This window comes from Triticum urartu, chromosome 2, assembly GCF_003073215.2.
Source record: "Triticum urartu cultivar G1812 chromosome 2, Tu2.1, whole genome shotgun sequence".
Classification (NCBI taxonomy): Eukaryota; Viridiplantae; Streptophyta; class Magnoliopsida; order Poales; family Poaceae; genus Triticum; species Triticum urartu.
In genome coordinates, this window is record NC_053023.1 from 728775596 (window position 1) to 728794010 (window position 18415).

The window sequence follows — 18415 nt, forward strand, 5'->3', positions numbered from 1 at the left end:
AATGAACAAGGGTGTTGACTGAAAGTGCCACAGGGTAAGATTGACACTCCGGCCCCACCCACGTCCCCAAACATGAAACCCAGCCAACGGAAGGAAACCCAAACACTCCGCGCCCCCAATCATTCACCCCCGCGCGGCCTCCTCGCCTTCCTGTCTCTCCCCTTCTCCCCTCCCTTTCCGCTGCAGCTGGGTAGGGTTTAGCGGTGGCTGAGGGAGGTCTCGGCGGCATGGCGCCGTCCAAGGGGGAGCGGCGGGGCGGCGACCCGGCCGAGGGGGAGGACGAGTATTCGGCCAGCGTCGGCCGCTGCGCCAGATCCGGCGGCATCTGCCCGACCCGGCGCCACGCGGACGACGAGGCCAGGTCAGCCGCTCGTACACCTGCGGTGAGGGCGCCGGGCGAGGGCGGGAGCCGGACGCTTGAGAGGCGCGTCGTGCCGGGGGAGATGCGCGGAAAGGGCGCGGCCGCCGATGTCATCCAGGAGGCGTTGCCGACGTGCGGGTGCCACATCGAGCGCTGCCGTCACCACGACGCGGTTCCCCGTCGACGCCCTGTACGGGTCGACGACGGCGAGGGCACGTCCGTGGCCGGCGCTGAGGAGGCCGTGCGGACGGTGCGGGAGCTACACCGACACCCCGCCCCGATGCCCTACACCGGTCAGCGCGTCGACGGCTCTCGGCATCAAGGGCGGCCGCGGAGGGCGGGGCCTGAAGAACAAGCGCGACGAGATGCCCGTGGAGGTGAGCCGCGACGGAGTGCACTCAGACGGCTTCGAAGAGTCGGTCGCGCGGTGCGGCTTCCGAAACCCGAGCCTGGTGCGGCGGTGTGCCACGCCGCCACGGAGGGACTCGACGCGGTGCGCGCAGATGGGGGCCTGCATTCCGGTGGCAGTTGGACGGGGTCGCGGCCACAAGGACACCCACGACGACTACTACGGCACCTCGAGGCCACGGGCTGCGGAGCTCCATGCCCCCACTGCAGATCTGCGCGCAGAGGTATGGCCTTCTCCCTTGTTCTTGTGTGCACGCGCGCGCTTCAAATTCTGCCGGAGTTACAATATGCACCTTCATCGCTGCTGGCTCATGTCATGTGTGTGCCCGCTGTAGCCCGTAGGTGTGGACGTGGTTGTTTGTTTATGTGAGCGCGCGGTATATATATGAGGGACGTGCATTCCCTTGTTCATATCTTGTTGCTGTAACCACACTGCCAGGATAGTGCATTCCCTTGTTCATGTTTGTTGCTGTAACAACACTTCTAGATCTTGTGTGTGGTTCCAGGTTGTATATATAAACTTTTCCTTGTTCTATTTCGAATGCATCTCTCTTCTGCATGTTTGAGATTTGCGCCATGCGTTGCATGAATTCTTTTGACATGCCATATGTTATTTCTGGATCAGATGTATGACACCGGGAGTATCGAGGGGCCACCTGGATCTTTCACTGTGAACAATGTCCAAGTGTTTGCTGGCTATGTCCTGCATACCGGTTCATTTCTGGAAGGGCCTGACTCCGAGACATTGTCTGTTGGCGATGAAGTGAAATACAAGGTAACATTCTTTACTTATTAATTCTTTATACTGAATCAGTAACCTATGAAATTTGCTAAATTACCCATATGCTGCACTTTGCTCTAAGGGTATGTTTTCAAGCCTCTCAGATTTTACAGGGAGTGCTTTTTTGTGCTCATGATGGTTTCGCTATTGCAAATGTAGGAAGTAATTGGTGACCGTATTGACCAGAAAGGTCACATTGCTCTTCCAGAGAAGCTGATATTTGATTTCTCCCATGGTATGTTGTGATTATTTTTATATTGCATTCACTTGTTGTTTTTTTCCTCAGCTTGTCTACTCAACTGTTAGTACATAACAGGGAAACCTGTCCAACCAGAAGATTTGCAAAAAATTGAGTCTATAGTGAAGCAGCGAATAGAGGCTGAGCTGGAGCTATCTGCACAAGAAATAAAATTAGCCAATCCGAAGAGCGTGAATGGTCTTCGAGCTGTGTTTGGTGAAGTGCGTTTTCTTACCCAGCTCGACATACCATGTTGTCATATCTCGTTTGCCTGCCCTGTTATTTTGTGTAATTCCTTTTACATATGGGCTTTGTAGATCTACCCTGATCCTGTAAGAGTTGTATCGATTGGTCGCAAACTGGAAGATGTGCTTGCCAACCCTGAAAGCAAAGAATGGTTATCTGATATCAATGAAGCAAGTAAACTAGACGGAGCAACATTGGAAAAGGTAAACTTTTCCCCCTCTGTGCTTGTGTCTCTTTTAGTGTGAGCTATATGGTTGTGGTGCTCTCTGCTCTGATAAATTGGATATTATTAAAACTTACTGTGAGTTTGTTTGTTTTCTTAGAAACATTATGTCCTTAACCTTTATATGAAAGATGATGCCAATTGTACTTTGTAGCCATTTCCTGTTGACCTGCTTTGTATTAGATTGTAACTAAGAATGTTGTTTCTTCATCAGAAAATTGGATGGCAGATGGCAGAGACGTCCCAGATGGCAGAGACAACTAAGGATGAGATGTCACTAACGACACATGCGGCAAAGAACAAGGCATTAGAGACAATGTAGGCCACCAATTTTCCGCACCGTGAGAGCAAGGACCAGGCCGACAACTACCTCGGTGAGAAGTGGAAGGAAGGCTAAAAAGAGTAATTGCACCTATGAAGCATGAACTTGCACGGTGGATACATAGGGGGTGTTTGATTCCAGGGACTTTTTTATGTAGGGACTAGAAAAAGTTCCTCTTAGAGATTTTTTTACCAAACGGGAGGGACTTTTTAGGGACTAAACTAGGCATTTGGGACTAAATGAAGAAGACTCTCAAGGAGAGTCTTTTTTGGGACTTTTCCAACAATGCCCCTCCATGCATTCAATGGCCCGCCACCCCATGGTGTTGTTTGATTGTTATTTTTCTATATACTAGAGGTAACATGGTCATTTAATAACCTCTAGGAAGGGACTAGAGACTTTTTAGTATCTGGAAACAAACATGGAGGGACTAGAGACTTTTTAGTTGGGACTAAAAAAAGTCCTAGGACTTATGAACCAAACAGGGGCATAGTCATGCATCGACTTGAAAAAAGTGTCGGGAACACTTGGGCTGATTTTCGTCACTCGCCGTCAAGTGGTTTGCTGACTCTGCCTACATGGCACGCCACCGTGGTAGCAAGTCCCACCTGTCCCAATGTTCCTCTGCCTCCTTTCGTGTCGTATGCGCCATGGGTCGGGTCGCACCTGTGTTGACTTATTGCTGATGGTGACCACCATCTTGGTTCACCAAAGTCGTAATGCGGTTTTTGCTTGATACACATGAGGGACTCAATGTAGCTATTCAAAAGTCTCCTTGAGCTCTCCATTAGCGGCACTGCCTTATGGTGGGTGACTTTCGTTCCTGCAATGCCACATGCGCAAAAAATTCATGAGGAAGATCAGATGCTTTGTCTCGATACATTTATAGAGTTCGAAAGAATGGCTAGAGAAGCAATAAAAATGCATGCACATTTGAAAAATATGTGCCGAGAAGTAGTAAGATCCAAAAGTATTTTTTAGTACCAAATAAATAAAAATACGCGTAAATTAAAGTTTTGGGGAAAAGATGCACGTACTCCATGATGAACCATTGTGCTTGGGCTGCTGCCTTGATTTGAATTTTGAAATGAACTCCTACCGAAGCAGCACATGCCCATGCACGGAACAAGAACGAGCAAAAAAAAAGGAAGGGTAGAATTTTGGGTTTGGAGCAGGTGGCTGAACAAGAAAGCCCTACATGTACGTGCCCGTCTACCCATGGTGTCTAGGCCTAGCCTGGCCCGCCCGAGGTGCCGGGCTCTGATTGGCGGGTCCGTTGGCCACATGTAGGCGTATGGCTCGATATGTGGCGTCAAGAGAGCAACTGGTGGGCTCCATGCTTCGCCCCGCGCGAGAAGACCCTAGGCCGCGTCCACGCGCCGGCGACGCAAAGAATCCTGCGCCTCCAATGCGATCGGACGGGCAGGAGCGCCCCCCGCGCCGCGCACCGGGTCCACGCAGCTGACCCGAGTGGCGTGTCCACGGCCCATCCGGAGTTATCGTACGCTGCCCTCCTCTACTGGGTCCATGCACCGCGCGCACCTAGCCTACCCCCCAGCCGCAGCACACCCAGCGCCGCGGCGCCACCCCACACCCCCAAACACGCAGAGCGAGGAGAGGAATGCGCAGCGACAGACGCGGCCTTCGTCGTCTCCATTTTTTCCGTCCCCTTCCTCTCCCCTAGGGTTTTAGCGGCCGACGACGAGGGTCGACCATGGCGCCGTCCGACGGACCCGGCGGCGACCCGGCGGCCTCCCGATCCGAGCATCGCGCGCCCCCAACCATGCGTGACAGGCCCGCCGCGGCGCCGACGGCGGGCGAGTGTGAGGCCGACGGCGTCGCGGAGGAGGAGGAGGAGGCCGCGGCGAGGCGCGGCTGCTACCTCAACCCCGCTCCCCACGGCAAGCAGGTCGTGGTGGAGGAGACGAGCGGCAAGGGCGCGCCCGCCGATGGCGTCCAGGACGTCGTCCAGAGGCTCGGGCTCTGCCGACGCCCTCTACAGTTCGGCGAGGGCACCTCCGCAGCCGGCGCCGAGGAGGCCGTGCGGACATGCTCGCAGATGGGTCCCGCGGCGTCCTGCGTCCCGGTGGCGAGTGGAGGGCGAGGAGGCGGAGGGGGTCGCGGCGACAGGAGCGTGTACACCTACGGCTGCACCTCAAGGCCGCAGGCTTCCAAGCTCGCGCCAACTAGCGATCTCGCGCCCAAGGTCTCTCTCTCATTCTTGTGCTGCGTACATTCTTGTGCTTTGCGGGTCGCCGTACAGTATTGCTCTGCTACAGCAAAAGCTAAATTACATCTGTATGCGCACTACATTTAATCAGGGTCAAGCCAGATCTGAGATAGAATGGATGGAAGAGAGCTATCTTGCTAAAATTGTTCATGGTGATTGTGCCAACGAGATTAAAGTTGATGAGGTATACATCTACTGTCCAAAGAACGTATAACCGTCTCCCTATTGTTTCATGTTGTAGTACTAGTGCTTGCATGTTTTGCTAACATTGTACTATTGCTTGTACTGCGTGGCCTATGCCATTAGGTAATTTGTTTGATTCTGGAAGAAGAAGGTGACATCGATAAGTTCCAAGGTTACAAACCGTCGGCTGCAGATGTATCAAAGGCTACGCGAGAACCTCCCAAGCCTAACAATGTAAGTGTTCCCTTTCCAGAAATTTCGCAGAGGATAACCATGGAAGTCTTTAGTTGAGCTAGTCTATCTAGATAGTTGTTGTAGGCAGTGCGCAGTCAATTAAGACACATGTCTGTGTTTTGTCAAACAGGAGGTCCAACTGTCAAGTGTAAAAGGCACCGGTCCTGACGGTGGTATTCTGAAGGCAGACATTGAAGATTACTTGGGTATGCTATTTTCTCTCTGATTGCATTCCCCAGATGGGTGAAAGCATTAATTATTATACAAACTGAACTCTCTTCCTAGCTAGATTTGGTTGTAAATCACTTCTGTTTGTTGTTAACTTGCTGTGTAGTCGTGTGTTCTTGATTGTTTATCCTAATCAGACCTCTATCCCGGTCTCATAAAAAATAACTCCATGCTTTTTTATGTACCATTCCTTATTGTTTCCTTTTCTTTTCATGTTAGTTCTCTACTTCAAAATGTGTGCGCGAATTCCGTAATAATCATTTTTACCGGCATTCTTGTGAGATCCAAGTAAAAGTTCTGCACTAAGCTTGAGCCTGCCTCTAAGCTCATTATGTCATGCATTTGGCTTATGCTTTCCTTATATCATGTGAATCAAATGGAACCTAGCCTGCATCTAATGACTATTTTTTCTTAACAAAGCTTCTGTAGCCAAGGGTGGCAAGAGCGAGTCTTTTGCAGCTTCAGGATTAGATTGCACTGATATTCCAAATGCGCAGATTAGAAAGGTATATGTTTCAACTGTGAAGATTGCTGATGGGGTTTTTTTTGGTTGATCCTATCTGCCTTGTAGTGGTTTAAGTCCTGTTCATTTCAGGTTACTGCAGACCGCCTCTTAGCCTCTAAACAAACCATCCCACATTACTACTTGACAGTTGACACACCCGTCGACAAACTTATCAAGTATGTTTCACGCCTGATGTTGCAAAGCATGCAATTGACCATTTAAGTACCGAGCTTTTGTATAAAGAAGAGTTCTTCTTTTTGTTGTGATACAGGTTGCGAGGGGAACTGAACCCACTGCCGGAAGCATCTGGTGGAAAGAAGATATCTAAAGACCTTGTTAGAAAGGTAATCACCGGTTCTTATATGTATATTGTTGTCTTTTAAGTCGCTCATGTGGAAGGTTTGCCAAAGAGAATAAAGTTGGCTGGGTATACATTTACTGCCGAAAGAATGTATAACCATCTACGTTTTGTGTCTTTCTCTTTTCTAACTCATTACTTGTGTTGCAGGATGCAGACAAGACAGGACTTGCTACAATCGGTGAGGAGGTGAAGCAGTTGGCTCAAAGAGCGAGGGATAACAGCTTAAAACCACAAGATTATGAGGTATGTGATGCGTAATACATTGATAAGTATGAAATCATGCTGATAAGATATTCTTGGCTTGCTCAAAGAGTGTTCCCTTTTTAGATGGAACAAACGCATTGTTTTTGCACTAATACTTTCTGTTCATTGCAGGCATTTAGTGATTTTCCAGATTTTGTCTGTAGTGATAGGGGAGGCTGCCCTGCGTCTAATAATGGAACATGGAATTACATCTCAAAGGTACTTTGACACACTAATTATCTGAGAGCTTGCATCAATGTACTGATTTTTTTTTTACATTTTGGATGATCATATATTGTAGATGAACTATTACTTGAGGGCTGCAGAATCAAGCAGCAGATCTTCTACTATGCTTTTACATTCTGGCTGATCATATTTTGTAAAATTGCTTGTAGATGAATTTTTATCTCCGGGCTGGTTCCATGAGGGATGATGTGATGCTTGTTTCTGACGGAGAGGAATCAAGTAATTATTCTCTTCGATTTGAAGAGTTAAAGGCAAGATTCTAAAATAGCGCTTTGCATTCAAGCTACAGCATAGCTTAGTTAGTCCTACTTTTGATTTTGCTTGGACCCATTTAGTCCTACTTCAAGATATAGTCTAGCTTGTCGCTAATTCTGATTTTCTTCGGACCCGTGTATATGTTACAATTTCCTGATCATTGCTGAAAGATAAAATTTTACAGGAACTTGCTGTTGCTATATGTTGGAAAATGCTGTGTTATTATCTGTCCATGTGTGGTAGACTAGTAGCACCTTTCAATTAATTTTCAATAAATATGTGATTATAAAGGTGATATTTCTAGAAACAATACCTTAAATGACATTGGGTGGGTTATGATTCTTCATACTTATTCAATTGTATGTTTGTCTGTTTATTTCAATGAGTTGTTACATGGTTTCATCAATTGCTTATGTTATGTTAGGGTTTTAAGAATTCCTCCAACAGCTCAAAGGGCCTAGGCCTAGTGCAGAAGATAGACAGCGACTATTATACTGAGGTAATTTTGCGTTGCAATGCTTCATGGTAGTATTTTGGATGTTGGATGTTGAATCGAATGTTTGTTGTAAATGTGGGCAGTGGGTTCACCTTGATCTGGAACAATGCGATCTTGTCACCAAACCGTCAGCTCTATATAGATTATCAGGGTCATATCCCTCCATTCTATGGTTGCCATTTGTGCATGCAACTACAATGGCTCCAAGGTTTTTACTAATTTGATTTGTTGAGAAGCATGCTACCTTTATGTCTCCAACAAGCATAACCGTTAAATCTAGTGAATTCTAGCTGTCTGAATTTGTTATGGGTATTGATGATTGTAGGTATCATCATATTGAAGAAAATAGCCATAGATTGTTTTTCGGTGGATATTACATTAGTTTTAAATGAATGTCAAATCTAGATTTAAACTGAACATAATTATGTTATCTGCTTATTATGCCTTATATTTGTATAACTTTCTCTCTGCCTTAATTGTAACTTCCAATTTATCTAACATTCTATCCAACAATTATTTGCAGGGAGTTTCTCAGGTGTTTCTACATCTCTGTGGCACAACCATTTCTCATCAGGAAAATCTGTACACTTCAAATGTGAAATTGTTAATGAAGGTGGCATGTGATAAAGTGGTTGTAAAATCCAAGGATTTTTACTCAATTTATTGTGGAAAAGTGTTGGATCCTGAGCAACTTCTATCCTATTATCAGATAAACAAGGATTCAAAAATCATAATTAATCCAAGACTCAGAGGTGGCTGGTATGTAATAAATTGCGCTAGACTAAATTTCAGAAATTATTTTTATTGGTAGAGGTTTATTACCAGCTTCTTGAACTTACTATTCCTCACAGCCGCTTTCCTCTTTAAAATGTTATTTTTTCTTGCAAGTGTGCATTCCATTCCATTGGTGGATAGGTTCCACATTGTTATTTTGTTCAATTCCTGGTATGATGGATACTAAAATTGAAGTTTCACAAATACTGTTGCTTAATTCTGAAACTTAGGCTTCATGAATAATTGAAGTGGGTGATGCAATATGTGCCGATCATATCTATTTTTCCCCTTTAATTCTAACAATTCAAGTTGATAGATTATGCCCAACCATTAATCTATGTATGGCTCATGTGGATTTTAACTTCAGCATGCTTTCGATTCTGCTGTGTCAGGCTGGACACTATCGTTTACTGTTCAGCTTATACAATGGTTACCAAGGAAAATGGCCCTTTTCTGTATAAATATTAGATGATATGGGGTTGTTCCCTGCAAATTCCTTCATGGCTTATGTTGAGTGCATACCTGTAGTCAATTGTACCATGTTTCTGCAGTTTTCTTGTCTGTGAGTTTATTTGTATCCATAGAACATTGGCATCACTAAATTGTTAAGTTTCTTATAGACGCACATGGAAATATCCACCAACCTTCCTGAAAGTTGAGCTTATCTTGACTTTTGAATCTGTGTAATCCAAGCTTCGTATTCTAGATGGTGATGTTAGAACATGCATTGACTAGACTTGCTGAGCTATATACTTTCCTCTATAGCTTTCATGGGTCAGCCTGTCAATTTGCTTGCGGAATATTCGACAACACTTCTCTGAGTTTCGTTTGTCAACTAGTCAATTTATTTGTTTGCTATCTATATCTAGTAAAACTGGCTGATTAGGTCTCTGTTTAACCTCAGTATGCTTTTACTTCATTTTTGTCAGGCCGACATGGACAATACTGTTTATTTTACGATAGGCATGTTCATTTGTACTGCATCCTTGTACTTGGCTTCTATCATGGCTTAACTAGTTCTATTTTTTTGCAATACTTTATAGTGCTGGGGAAAAAACATGGGATGACATTATCAGACTTCAGAAACATTACACGATGGTGTCATTGCCACCCAAAGACCTAGTTTGCTTGCGCCGGGACGGCTCGGCCCAGCAAGGTCCAATTCTGGTGAAGTACTTGGCAGCACCTATGCAATTTCGTTCCAGAAATGTGCTTATCCAACTGTGCCGCAAGCATTATAGTGGTACTTCCTATGGAGGCAAGATCACTTCCAAGAATATCTTATTTGACCGTTATGGGAATGTCCGTATTGATTCTGCCCCTGAAAGGTTTACTCAACATTCGGCTAATTTGGACTATGGAGCAATTGGTAAAATATTGGATGATTCGTTCCAAGACAAGGGATATCCAATGCATTTCTACCAACTGGTCGACTTCCTAAGATATGGTCCTGCTGTGGACTGTCAAAGTGAGGCCGTGATAGCATTTGTGACAAGCCATTTTTCATTGCTTTCTCATTACGCGAGGGTGTCAATCAGTGAAATTTTGGTACAGCTGGTTGAACGACTTCATCCAGATGTGATGGCTGTCTTACTAGATATATTTGATAAATTTGCTTGGGCGAATACTGTGAAGAATGTTGCAGCAATGAATTTTCCATACTTTTATCATTCGCGGAACAATCGAGATGGGACAGTTTCGGTTCCGTATGTGGACGATGGGGTCAGTTTTCTGAAGTTCTCAAATAACTTTTTCAAGCATAATAAGGTAAGATTCATGCTTAATCTCTTTCCTCTTTTTATGCATGCAGTTTCCCTTGTATATATTTTTATGACACCTGATCATGATACAAACTAGTTTTTGTTGATGCAGTGGACCTCTTTAGAGAAGCTTGATGCAGCTTTTTCGTTGATGGAGAAAAGGAACTTTATACCTCGATTCCTGTTAACCATTCTTGTGACTTTGAAAGACTCAGAGAATCAATGTCCTGCACTGATACAGTCTTTTATCGACCAAGTGGTTGGGATGTGAGTTACTATGAACTTGGTAGTTTATACTAATTTTATTTACGTAATATTAGGAGTTGGCTGATACAGTACCCATATCATTAATTATTTGCAGGCTGGGGAATAACGTAATTGACCTCGAGAGGGGTTGACCTGCGGGTGGCTGGGAACCCGACTGCTGTTACCTTGTAAGCCTGGTTGTGTTCTAACATGGCCATCTAACATGAAGTGAAGATGGCATGAAGTGTTGTTGCCATGTACTCCCTCCGTCCCATAATGTAAGACGTTTTTCGACACTACACTAGTGTCAAAAAACATCTTACATTACGGGACGGAGGGAGTAATTGATATATTAGGTGTTGGCTATTGAGAAGTGCTGTTACCTTGTAAGCCTGCTGTTGTGAAGTGCTATGAACAGTCTAACATGAAGTGAAGATGTAGGAATACTTTGTATTGGTCTTCTTGTGGCCAAAGAGTTATTACTAGCGCCGACTGAGTGACAATTTTGTCAGATTGATTGTAACTGTGGTTTTTGTTTCCTTTGCTATGCTTTGTATGAAAAGGAAGGATATTGTACGTGGCGCTGGAGTTCATTTGTTGGGGAGATCTACTTACAGTAGGTTTGTATGTCTGAAGGCTGCAATGTTTGTCCATTTTGATGTGGAATCATTGGGTACGTGTGTGTTTCTTTTTCTTTGCGTATGGAGATGGTCTCGTTGGCTTGTTCTGCGTGTGCATTGTTCTGTTCTGTGAAGGGTGAAAATAGCTCGCTCTATTCTTTTAGATGTGCGGTGTAGCATTTTCTCATATGGCTGGTCACCTATTCTTTTAGATGTGCAGTGTAGCATTTTCTCATATGGCTGGTCGGTGACGGGAATAATACTGGAGGTAGGTGTTGTAGTGCTACTTCTCCCTGGTTTCTATAGTGCCCCATTCGTGTTCTCAACCTGCAGATGCAGAATGATAAAGAAATGCAAGACTTGCCGCTCTCAGTGTAGATGGTAAAAGATTAAGTAGATTGTAAAATAATAAGTAGGCACGACACCTACTTGTTTGTTCACATATATAGTCACAAGGCGGACCACTGAATTTGATAAAAATTCGGTGCTAAAAAATCTTGCCATGCTATAAATTGTCCTTTTATCTGTTCAGTTCTACAAGGAATGATTTTAAGCCGTGGACCTCTATTTTCAACTCTGTTCATCAACTACTAAGCGGAGCGAAGGAGCAGTGAAAAAGCTAGATCATCACAAGTATTCATGAGCAGTGAAAAATCTTGCTTGTTTTTGAAGATCCATTTGGTTTCAATAACATTATGATTCTCCATTGGCCTTGGCACCAATGACCACACTTTGTTGTGCTCGAAGTTGTTGAGTTCATCATGCATGGCTTCAAGCCAATCCGAGTCCTCAAGCACTTCACGTACCTTTTGGGGTTCAACACAAGAAACAAACGCGTGATGCTCACAAAAGTTTGTTAATTGTCTAGTTACCCTTTTTCTTAAACTTCCACGCACATTCTCCAACACATGTTCTTGACGCTTGAGAGCGGAGGATATCTTGGCGGCTCGACGCTCCAAAAGTTCCTCCAAAGGCATATGATTTTCAACTTGAGGGTCATCATCTTGATCACTTTGAGCGTCGTCTTGAGCTTACTCTTGATCTTGAACTTGTTCTTGATCTTGAGGTTGCTCGGAGGAGTGAACTTGATCTTGGGCATCACTTGGTGAACCATCGTCACTAATAGGTTGATCTTGCTCTTGGTCTTGTTCATAGGGTTGAGGGCCTTCACTTTGTTCTTCGAAAGCGTGTGAGTCTAGTGTTGGTGATGGCTCGACTTGAGTGGAACCAGATCCAGAGACACTTGAATAGCAGGCAATTTTGTATTATAGGCATGCAAAGTTGTGCAAGACACACCACTCCATCAGAAAATGCACCATTAAGAATAGGGATGATTCAAATCTAACAAACGGATACTTTTTGTGGATTAATAAGAGAAACAACCAACATGTGCCTACTACAGGTGTCAGCCTGGCTATGCATGCATCCACAAAAAAAATATTTCAAAACAACTCACCGCTATCTTGACAACAATTTAGACTTGTATTACTACAAACACATCTAGTAAATATCTGACAATTTCTACTTCTATTACAACTCACACGAATATCACATAGAGTGAGATGCTATGGAAGTTGTACACAACAAACAAACATCACGCGGGGTGGATCGAACACAACTTGGTTTCAGAGATACAAACTGAATCACACATGATGGATCTCCCCCGTCTGTCAAACAGTCTCACTAAAAACACGCCTACTGAACTAAAAACGCCCACTGAACAAAAAACGACCCCCCCCCCCCCAACTGAATCTCTCTGTTCGATGGGGCAAACACTAGAACATGTATCAACTGCAGGCCTACCAGGCTACCACCCACTGAATTGAATCTCTTTTTTTAAAGGAGGATAACCCCCGGCCTCTGCATCAGGACTATGCATGCAATCATATATTATTAATAGAGCAAAATCCAACAGCCGAACACCATCATCCAAAAAAATGCGAAAAACAAACCCTGAGGCCATATACCTCGGGACAGTAACTACCCCAGATAACCACTAACCCTATGATACAAGACACAATATAAACGAAAAATACACAACTCCTAGGCTACACCTTCAAGAAGGAATCACCGCACGTGCGCCGATGATGGCGAGTTCACCACAAGGTTTAACTTCGGATTCTCATCCCCAAAGCAAAGCTTCAATCCACCACCTTCAGCAAGCATACGACCCAGGCGCACAATGACATAGCCTGATCAAAGATTTTGTGTTTCCATCGGAGTGCGTAAGTCTGAATTGAATCTCTAGACACAAAAATCTACCGTCCCATTGAATCCATACACAAGATTTGTCGATTGGGGGCAAACCCTAGATCGATGGATACACAAAAGAAGAACACAAAAAGGGAGGGGAAATTACTCACTTCACTGCGGGGGTCTCTCCTCCCTTCTCACTCTCGACAACGCCGTCGCCTGGAACCCCTTCGGAGAGGAAAGAGTGTGGATTGAGCAAAGGAATGGGAATCACCACCTCCCCTCACGATGGAAAAAAAACAAGGGAAAATGCGAGGCGACAGCAACAACCGAGACAAAACAAAATGGCCCACCAGCCCAAAAATCGCGAAAAGAAACACAAGCAACGGCCCGCCCCTACTCGCACGGCCGCGAACGCGGGCCGTTGCGCTTGACAACGTGACACAATTAAGTTGCATGAATATTATAGACAAAACAAGATGTCGTTCTAGACTTAGATGTGAGATAATATTTCACATCTACTCCCTCTCTTCCTAAATATAAGTCTTTCTAAAGATTACAACAAATGACTACATACGAAGCAAAATGAGTAAATCTACACTCAAAATATGTCTACATATATTCGTATGTTGTTGTCTATTTAAAATGTCTAAAAAAACTTATATTTAAGAACGGAAGGAGTAAATGTGAAATAGCAGTTCCGTATAGATATAGGCTGATGCAGGTGCTGTGCTTCTGCTGGACACGCGCGCGCAAGGCTTCGTTCCTCGGTTTCGTGATTGCACTAAGTATATACTTCCTCCATTTTAAAATAAATGACCAAACTTTATGCTAAAGTTAGCACAAAGTTGAGTCATCTATTTTGGAACGGAGGGAATATACAAGTACGACGCCTGCAAATTCATGAATAAGTGAAAGATGCTGGTTTTTCTCATGCGTAGTACTTTCAGCTGGCAATATTTTAAAAGGTCGTCAGTCCACTGTTTCCTTCCCTCGCTCAAGAAGGTCCTCTTACAAACCTAGTGGCTGCCGGTTCCCCCTCCTTTGACCGGGCTCACCAACATTGGGAGGGGTCTTCACCATTGATCGGCCTCCCTGCTTTGACCGACCACAACGGCATTGGGAGGGATGGAGATAGATCGGTTCCCCCTCCTTTGACCGACCTCACCGACATTGGAAGGGATGGAGATAGATCGGTTCCCCCTCCTTCGACCGGCCTCACTAGCATTTGAAGAGATGGAGATACATCGGTCCCCCCTCCTTCGACCGGCCTCACCGGCATTCGGAGAGATGGAGACAGATCGGTTCCCCCCTCCTTCGACCGGCCTCACTAGCATTCGAAGAGATGGAGATACATCGGTCCCCCCTCCTTTGACCTGCCTCACCCGCATTGGGAGGGATGGAGATAGATCGGTCCCCCCCTCCTTCGACCGGCCTCACCGGCATTCAGAGAGATGGAGACAGATCGGTTCCCCCTCCTTTAACCGGCCTCGCCAACATTGGGAGAGATGGAGATAGATCAGTCCCCACTCCTTTGACCGGCCTCACCGGCATTGGGTGGGATAGAGAACGCCATCTATGAGTGGAGTTCTTAATAATAGTAAGTATTTTATTAAATAGGTTTAGGGTTTTGATAGCCGTCTTCTTCATTGAAAGATTTATCTATTATTTTTACTTTTACGGCCGTCTTCAAAGAAATATTTTTAAGATTTGCTAGTTTCTTTTAGACTTTATTTTGTAATTGCTGTAGTTAGCTCATGTATCTCTGCCATGTACAAATCCCTACTATAAATATATCATGGTATTGATTGTCAAAAATATTTTGTTTCATCAAGACAGATTTTCCTTTTAGAGAAGGCACGCTCAACGACCAACAACAAATTACAACTATGCTGGTTCGTTTCTTCTTTCTTTGATTGCATGCTACAAGTCTGTCGAAGCTCGAAAATGAACAAGGGACACATGCACGGGGCGGCCTTACAACAGCTTACAAATTAAGTGCCTTTAAAATCCAGAATGTATATTCTTTTTCTGTCAAAATACCAGTCAAATTATGGGCAAGCAAACAACAGAGAAAGGAGGCACCAATTAGTTCCAAACATCTAAAATTGCTTTTAAATCAACCAGACTTATAGCAAACCAGCAGGATTCATGCAGGAAAATCACAATGATGCATGTAGCCAGAATCAGCAGTCACAAAAATAAACAAGCCATTACCAGTTACAAATCCAAAACAAGCCACTCAGTAGACATAAAGCCATGAGTGAAAACACATACTACCCACCATTCAGTTTATAACTACTAACATCAGATAATGATAACAGTAAATGTCTCCAGTGGACTTTAAGTACCAGTTCCACATGTTATGTTGCCAACATCTCAAATCTTCAACGTCTTTCCACTCGCACCGAACTCTCTTGCTTCTATCTCTCTCTGGCCAAAAAAAAACAGAGATGTCTGTCAAAAACAATACTTTTAACATGACCGTATGTCAGGTTACCTAAAAATAAGTTTAAAAAGGAACAAGTGCAAGGTTGAGTACATATGCAGTGATATTAATTAATTGGGCAAAACCAATAAAATGTCTAGGGTCAGTCCAGGATGCTGTGAATTAAAATTGTTGAAGCAGCTATATTTGTCAAAGGTGCATTTTGGTATTTTTGACATCTTCAATTCAGACACTTCGCAGTGTTCAGCTCTGGTTTGAAATTATGCTTCATCTGCTATGTTCATTTTTTAATGCACTTGACTCGTGCAATTCCAAGTTCAGAAACAAACTACAGGTACGCTGTTATATTCACCGAATGCCCAGGTCATCAAATCTTAAAGTGGAGAGGTGAAGCTAATGATAACACTATCTCTATCAAGTAAAAAAGGAAGAAGAAAAAACAGGATTGAAACATGCAAAGGAGTGTCATCATGATGTGCAAGTCCTAATATGACAAGGGGGCAGAGTAATTTTGTAGTAAAAAAGAATGATTTCAGAATCATGACTGCGGATGAGCATCAATATCAGGCATCTACTCTTAAACCTGGTGAGGTGGCCAAATATCCTTTTCAATTAGCAAGTATGAAGCAAAGTGGATGTGATAAACAAGCATTAGAATGTTAATCATTTTAAAACCTAGGCATAATTACAGGAATGAAAGCATGTTCAATGATGGCAAATATAAATAAAATGACAGTAGTATGCAAATGAAACTATGCTTAGTGGTGGTGGTAGTACCGGTCGATCCTGTAAATGCTGTCGGTACGCACTGAACTCGCTGGCAAAGAGTTGGTAACAAATACGCCTTGTAGGCTGTGGAGAGATCTGGACCTCGTTATTCTTCATGTCAACACGAAGCAAATACTGGCCTTTATGCTCTAGTCGACAGTCCACGATGCTTTCATCATTCACGACCAAGTAGACAAGCCCGTCTTGATGGATGCTCAGGACAGGAAGAGACGGAATAAGCTGTCTCAAAACAGTAGACTGATAGTTGACGTTTGCCCAGATTTTATCAACATTGTACTTGGAGGTTTTGATCCAGTCTGAGTGATCAGTCAACAGAGTCCAGACCGAGAGTTCCAATCCAGATTCATCCAAGGAGACAAGCTTGATGTGGTCACAAACACAGGCCATGGAACGAACTCCTCTGGGCGGGTGCAGAACTTGTTGATAAAGCTGTACGTGATAAAGTTGGACTCCTCTAAGTTCCAATCCAGGGCTGGACAGTCTCGTGGCAGCTTGATAAAGCTGAACTTGTTGTCGCAGTCTTGGTTGAGATCACAGAGGAACATGCCTTTGAGCAGATCCACCCAGCAAAGGGTAGAGCCCCGGTAAGAGAAGCACGAGTCAACGGTGAATCTGCCGGAAGGAAGGGGATGGCTCCCGGGTAACGAGACCCATTTGGGTTCTGGGGCGGACGACTTCCACAGCCAGACCCCAACCTGGGAGGATCCTTTCTTGATGAGCTCGGCAAGAAGGTAGCCCTCCCCCTCCCCATGGGGGTCGCACATGATGACGGCCGACTGGTGCCCCATGACTCCACGCAAGTCGTCCGAGGGAAGAGGGGGGATGACGGAGAGGGAGTCCTTGCTGGCGTCGTAGATGAGATAGCCTCCCAGCAAACCGGAGCCAGGGCGGTACCCTCCGGCATAAAGGGCGACCAGGTTCTTGTCCGTGCTGGAGATGCGGGCCGAGTCCAGGTCCATGCATGGCGGCGGGAGCGGTTGGGATTGCGGCGGCACCAGTATGTGGAGGAAGGAGAGCTCCGGCGGATTGTCGACGACTGCGCGGGCCTTGAAGGTCCGCAGGTACCTGATGACATCCTCCCTCATCGCTTTGCGGGTTGGCATCCTTCCTTCCCAGATCCCCCACCGGAACTGTCCGCCGGATAGCGCCTCGTCTTGGGGGGTGAAATCAATCTCGCGGTCGAGCAGAACCATGGAACGGGCCATGGCGGCTAGCTAGCTAGCTTTGGATTAGGGTTTGGTGGAGGGAGAAGGGATTTGGGGATCGAGGATGGCGGCGGCTCGAGCGGCTAGGGTTAGGGTTAGGGTTGGGTGGACGACAGCGATTTGATTTGGGGATCGAGCGAGGAAGGAGAAGCCAGATCTAAAATAGCAGGCGTGATCGCTGATCGGTCAGCGGACGGTGGATATGTTATCGCGGCAGACACAGGAGGAGGGCCTGCAGTTCGGCCCAAGTTTTAGCCTGTCATCATCATCATTTAGCAAAAAAGAGCGCAGCGTTGGGCGCCGGTCGGCAAAATAAAAATAAAAATAAAAATCACAGGAGGCAAATTCCACCACCAAAGTCAATGTAGAAAAATCTACTAAAAATAATCAATGTAGCAAAAAAAAATTAACTAGCAAGTTCCAGCATTTTTAACATAAGGCTGGTTCCAGCAAAACCACATCGGCGGTGGGAGGCGCATCCAGTTCGAGCAGAAATCACAGGAAGCAAATCTCCATCTCCATTTCCATCCATTCATCCATCCATCCACTACTATTAAACAAGCGAGTTGAGGCAGAAACATTAGATCTCAGCCACATATCCACCATTCATCAATGGACCAGATTGTCCCGATGTTGTATCACAACATTCACATATTTATTAATTAATTTTAGTCATCACCACAACACGTTTAACTATGAATCGCTGCGCCGTAGTTATACCTTCATTAGGAGACAAATCATCACACCATATATCATATCATTTTTAGAACACCTAATTTATGAATCATTGTACCTTAATTACACGTTCATTAGGAAATA

General features: G+C 44.9%; 2 protein-coding genes and 2 long non-coding RNA genes across 4 annotated transcripts; 3 read left to right on the forward strand and 1 right to left on the reverse strand.

The window, feature by feature from the left end:
• The first annotated feature begins 227 nt into the window (after positions 1-227).
• Positions 228-2579, forward strand: LOC125538287. The gene is made up of 7 exons (XM_048701554.1): positions 228-361; positions 480-993; positions 1395-1544; positions 1710-1785; positions 1867-2009; positions 2106-2237; positions 2472-2579. The coding sequence occupies exons 1-7, from the start codon at positions 228-230 to the stop codon at positions 2577-2579; spliced, it is 1257 nt and encodes a 418-aa protein (XP_048557511.1).
• A 2482-nt stretch (positions 2580-5061) lies between these two features.
• Positions 5062-6105, forward strand: LOC125534427. Its single transcript, XR_007294483.1, has 4 exons — positions 5062-5226; positions 5357-5432; positions 5875-5960; positions 6050-6105. It is a non-coding gene; the product is annotated as an uncharacterized LOC125534427 (long non-coding RNA).
• A 128-nt stretch (positions 6106-6233) lies between these two features.
• On the forward strand, positions 6234-6768 carry LOC125534428. The gene is made up of 3 exons (XR_007294484.1): positions 6234-6303; positions 6468-6563; positions 6696-6768. It is a non-coding gene; the product is annotated as an uncharacterized LOC125534428 (long non-coding RNA).
• An 8473-nt stretch (positions 6769-15241) lies between these two features.
• Positions 15242-17726, reverse strand: LOC125534429. The gene is made up of 2 exons (XM_048697661.1): positions 16380-17726; positions 15242-15586 (listed from the first exon to the last, which is right to left on the reverse strand). The coding sequence occupies exon 1, from the start codon at positions 17594-17596 to the stop codon at positions 16700-16702; it is 897 nt and encodes a 298-aa protein (XP_048553618.1). The 5' UTR covers positions 17597-17726; the 3' UTR covers positions 15242-15586; positions 16380-16699.
• Between the last annotated feature and the right edge of the window lie 689 nt (positions 17727-18415).

What these genes read in the sequence shown, in the direction of transcription:
- LOC125538287 (XM_048701554.1), top strand. Translation starts at nt 228, where the DNA reads ATGGCGCCGTCCAAGGGGGAGCGGCGGGGCGGCGACCCGGCCGAGGGG. An exon ending in CACGCGGACGACGAGGCCAG is followed by an intron (nt 362 to 479) that starts GTCAGCCGCTCG and finishes GATGTCATCCAG; the next exon opens with GAGGCGTTGCCGACGTGCGG. An exon ending in GCGATGAAGTGAAATACAAG is followed by an intron (nt 1,545 to 1,709) that starts GTAACATTCTTT and finishes TTGCAAATGTAG; the next exon opens with GAAGTAATTGGTGACCGTAT.
- LOC125534429 (XM_048697661.1), bottom strand. Translation starts at nt 17,596, where the DNA reads ATGGCCCGTTCCATGGTTCTGCTCGACCGCGAGATTGATTTCACCCCC.